The sequence below is a fragment of the Ochlerotatus camptorhynchus genome, unplaced genomic scaffold, assembly GCF_037179485.1.
Source record: "Ochlerotatus camptorhynchus isolate MF236.1 unplaced genomic scaffold, CSIRO-AGI_Acam_v1.1 ptg000371l, whole genome shotgun sequence".
NCBI classification, from domain to species: domain Eukaryota; kingdom Metazoa; phylum Arthropoda; class Insecta; order Diptera; family Culicidae; genus Ochlerotatus; species Ochlerotatus camptorhynchus.
Window position 1 is genome coordinate 3531584 of NW_027040859.1, and position 4027 is coordinate 3535610.

The 4027-nt window shown below is 40.9% G+C and overlaps 1 protein-coding gene across 1 annotated transcript; it reads left to right on the forward strand.

Annotated features, from left to right (window-relative positions):
* The first annotated feature begins 1930 nt into the window (after window positions 1–1930).
* LOC135710200 (uncharacterized) lies at window positions 1931–2770 on the forward strand. The gene is made up of 2 exons (XM_065232712.1): window positions 1931–2421; window positions 2481–2770. Exons 1-2 carry the CDS (start codon window positions 1968–1970, stop codon window positions 2768–2770), a joined length of 744 nt encoding a protein of 247 aa, XP_065088784.1. The 5' UTR covers window positions 1931–1967.
* Window positions 2771–4027: the final 1257 nt, after the last annotated feature.

Genomic DNA, 4027 nt, shown 5'->3' on the forward strand with positions numbered 1-4027 from the left:
TAGACGATACACCCAGCTTATTTGCGGCATCTCGTAGAGAGAGGTTACGGTTTCGCTTGAAACTACCGGCAACTCTCTTTGTCGTCTCAGCGGCTTCCGGTTTTCGATTTCCCTCCGATCCAGACTTCCTGGCTGTCGACAATCGTTCCCCAAACACTTTAATTACATTTGTAACGGTTGATTTGGCAACTTTTAGCGATTTTGCCAACTTTGCGTGCGAGTAGCTCGGATTTTCGCGATGCGCGAGCAAAATTTTGATACGCTGCTCTTCTTGCTTGGACGGCATTTTGACAACTAAAGAGTGAATTCCAAAATCAAAATAGGAGCAACATTCTACACACACACACCTTCAAAATGAGGGGTGTTCAGGTTTTTTTAAATGCAAAATTGAAAGAAATACGTCAAGTTGATATTGACCAAATTTTGACCGTATCACCCTTTATTGGCCATCTATTGATTCAACCATGAGCTAAAAAAGGCCTATTGCATTGGAAACGGCAATTATATTCAAATTTTAAAACTGCTATAACATGCGATGGATTGGATTTTTAGAATCGAAAAGGGGTGTTTGATGTTCTTGAATTGGAAAAAGTTCTAAACAAAAGAGATGCTCGAAATAATAGAAAAATATAATGCAACCTAACGGAGAACGTTACACTCCAAATCCAATTTTCTCTTAATTTTCCTAGGAATTGCCTTGAAATTCTTCTCAGAATTTTCATTGAATTCATTTCAGATTTCTTATTTAATCGCCCTCCTTCCTTTGGAATTTTACTCATATTGAAAATCTTCTAAAAATTCATTTTCATTTCTCCTCACAGATTTCTTAGATTTCTCTCCAAACAATTTGGCAATCTGTCGAGTCCAAAAACTTAGAGACCAGCTTTTCACAGTTCTGGACCACTGTGCATCAGTGCGGCAGGGCAGTTAAAGTTTCGCACTGTTTCCGTCTACCAGATCACATTTTCTTTTATTTTCTGAGCACGTTTTTCAGGGTAATCTAATTGTGGCACATAAAAATCGATTATTTGCATTTGCAAGCGATTCATTGATTTATGATCACTGGAGTGCAGGAGAAAGGTAGACGAATATTGGAACTGTTGTTTGGCTTTTGTTTGGGGAGAGGTGGGTGAAATGTGGATTTAACTGAAATCCTGGCATAATATAGATTGTCTATTATTAATTTGCATAAACGTTGATTGCTGAAGCTCATTGGTGATTGAAATTATACAACCAATAGCTATAATAAACCCCAATCGATCTCTGACTGTTTATCGCACATCTCACTATGATTGTTAAATATACTGTGAATAAACGCAAACATCCCAACCCGCCCCACTGTTACTTCATGTTAGGGCTACCTTCTCAAATCGCCTTCTTTTACATCCACCACCAGCACCAGCTGCCAACCCTGACGGTCAAGGCCAAGTTCGAACGACGAAAGAGCGCCACTCTGTCTCACTGAGGCATCATAAACCATTGCTACTAGTCGGGTGGGCGGGCTGGCGAACGGAAGGCATTATGCTGAATGAATCGATCGTTTATCCAGTCATGCATTACAACAACAACAGATCAACGGCAATAATGGCGATGACGAAGACGACGGCGACGACAACGACGATGGCCCAGCATAGCGAAAAGGGAGCAGCAAAGTGAGAAACGAACGAACAGAAAGAACCACATTCAGCGAAATTGGGCTTTCGAGTCGTTCCTCCCTTCCCTTCGATTCCGTTGCCATTCGTTGCATTTCTAAGCGCCCGGTCACGGCCTCGGGAATTGCAGGTTGTGGATGCCTTTTTATTCACTTAGGGAAAACATCAACGATTTATTTCTAAGCAGCTGTATAAAAGTTGATGAACGACCACCGAACGGTGGCAGTTTGAGTTTAGGTTTTTAGGAATATCGATCGATTGAGGTTCGATCCGCAGCAGGTCCGGCAGTGACTTTATAATTTGAGTGTATCAACAATGGCTTTCCTGGTGTTGGGAATGTTGATGAGTGTAATTTTGGTGAACGTTTCCGGTGCATTCAATGAGCAGTCGAAGAAAATCTGTGGGAACCGTTACAGTGTGACTTGTTTGAAGTTGGAAATTGTGTCGTTCCTGGAGCGAATATCCGATCAGAATGAATACAGTCTTGTGTCCGGTGTGAGTGTTGTCAAGGACACGGAAGCAAACGTTACCAAGACGTCGGAAATAATTGCTGAAGTTTCGAGGATTTTCCCAACGGATCCCAATAAGCGTTTGGATGAATTTCTGATCGTTAAGTTGAATGATTATTTGAAGAGTCACTCGCTGAGGCTGAAGCTGATGGACAAAGAGGCTATGGAAAAGGCGCGAGATCTGTTTGAAGGCCGGAAGGGCAAGCTAGGCAAGAAAGGAGGCTTGGAGACGATGATTGCAGCAGCTATGATGATGAAAGGTATGCTGAACCTACTACATTAATTCAATAATCCAAACCGTTGATATTTCTTCCCACAGGAACACTGGGTGCAATCGCTCTCGGAACCCTGGCCCTGATCGCTGGAAAGGCACTGATGACGGGCCTGCTGGCGTTGACCCTTGCAACAATAGTTGGTCTGAAATCGCTAACCAGTGGATCCGGAGGAGGTCACAAGTCAACCACCTACGAGATTGTAGCTAAGCCAATGTACTCACATTCCCACTCGGAACAGGACGAGATCAGCCATGGGAACACCGGTTTCAGCGGAGCCTGGGGACGATCGCAACGGATAGAAGCACCCGAGTATTTCGCCCGCAAGGGCGTATAGACAGAACCGACCGGCAGATGGCCGATCGGTGAAAGGAGAAAGCAATGGAAAAGCTTTCTCGCTCGTTTTCGTTTCTCGCTGCTTTCGCTCTCTTCACTTCGCTTCTTTCCTACAATCTTGAACTTTGGGGGAAAGCTTTCGGAATAAATTATCACCTGTTGCACTAGTCTTTCCCGTCGATGCTTTGAAGTTTTCCTCTTCAAGATTTGACTTTCATCTCTATCATTTTAGATTATCGGTCTGAAACGATCATGACAAGTTTACCGATAACCTGTTAGCTAGTAAATGTGATACATATAGATTACAATAATTTATACATTTGAATGTTATATATGAGCTGAGATCAACCGCAGATACATAAATGATACATCATGCGGAACAATTTGAATAGGGTGAATGATAGCATCGACTATACCTCTACCTATTATCGTCGGGGGTAAATTCATTCCATTTCTTGCATGAGGATTCTTCATGATTTAACGCGCTGAAGGACTATGGGGTCTATGACGATAATAGGTAGAGATAGTGCAGAAGCCGTCATATACCCTAGTTATAATTGTGATTTTATGGGCAGTATGATCATTCAAGAAATTATTTGCTTTACGGTATATTACCTATAAATTAAAAATAAACATGGTTAACTGTTGACTCTAGAGATAAGCACGAAAAACATACACCCTAAAATAAATATACCCTAAAACAATCTTGAAATTTAAAAATAAAAAAAATATTGAGTTTACTGTTAATGTAATCAAAATCTGTATTAAAAATACAATTCAAATCCGATATTCCATACATTTATATTCATTTCAACAATTTTCAATATGCATAATCACACTATGGTAAGAGTCATTATCTATCTACAGTATCGGACATAAGAGTATAAAATAGCGATTTTTTTTCTCTGCAAAAAGTTCGAAGAGCTATAATTTTATGTCTATGAAATATTGCTTTGTATCGATTCAAACTTTATATATATGTTCAGCTTACTGAGCACGATTACCTGTCACCCCAGTAGGCCTGGGTTCAATTCCAGTCGGTGCCACCGGGATTTTCTAAGGCATAACATCTCTGATCACGCCTTCCAGTAAAGCCGTAACGCATTGAAACGCCATTGAAACGCCAATTAATTCACTTCGGCCTATTGGATGAAGATAAAAATTGATTCGGTCGGAGCGCTTCTTTTGTTTTCGGAAATAATGGTTGCAAACCTTCATATCACGCGTTCTCATTGACTTCGTTCGGTAGCTTATTAAC

Excerpts from the sequence above, each read along its gene's own strand:
- LOC135710200 (XM_065232712.1), top strand. The coding sequence starts at position 1,968 with ATGGCTTTCCTGGTGTTGGGAATGTTGATGAGTGTAATTTTGGTGAAC. Across the intron at positions 2,422-2,480 it reads AGCAGCTATGATGATGAAAG|GAACACTGGGTGCAATCGCT; the intron begins GTATGCTGAACC and ends TTCTTCCCACAG.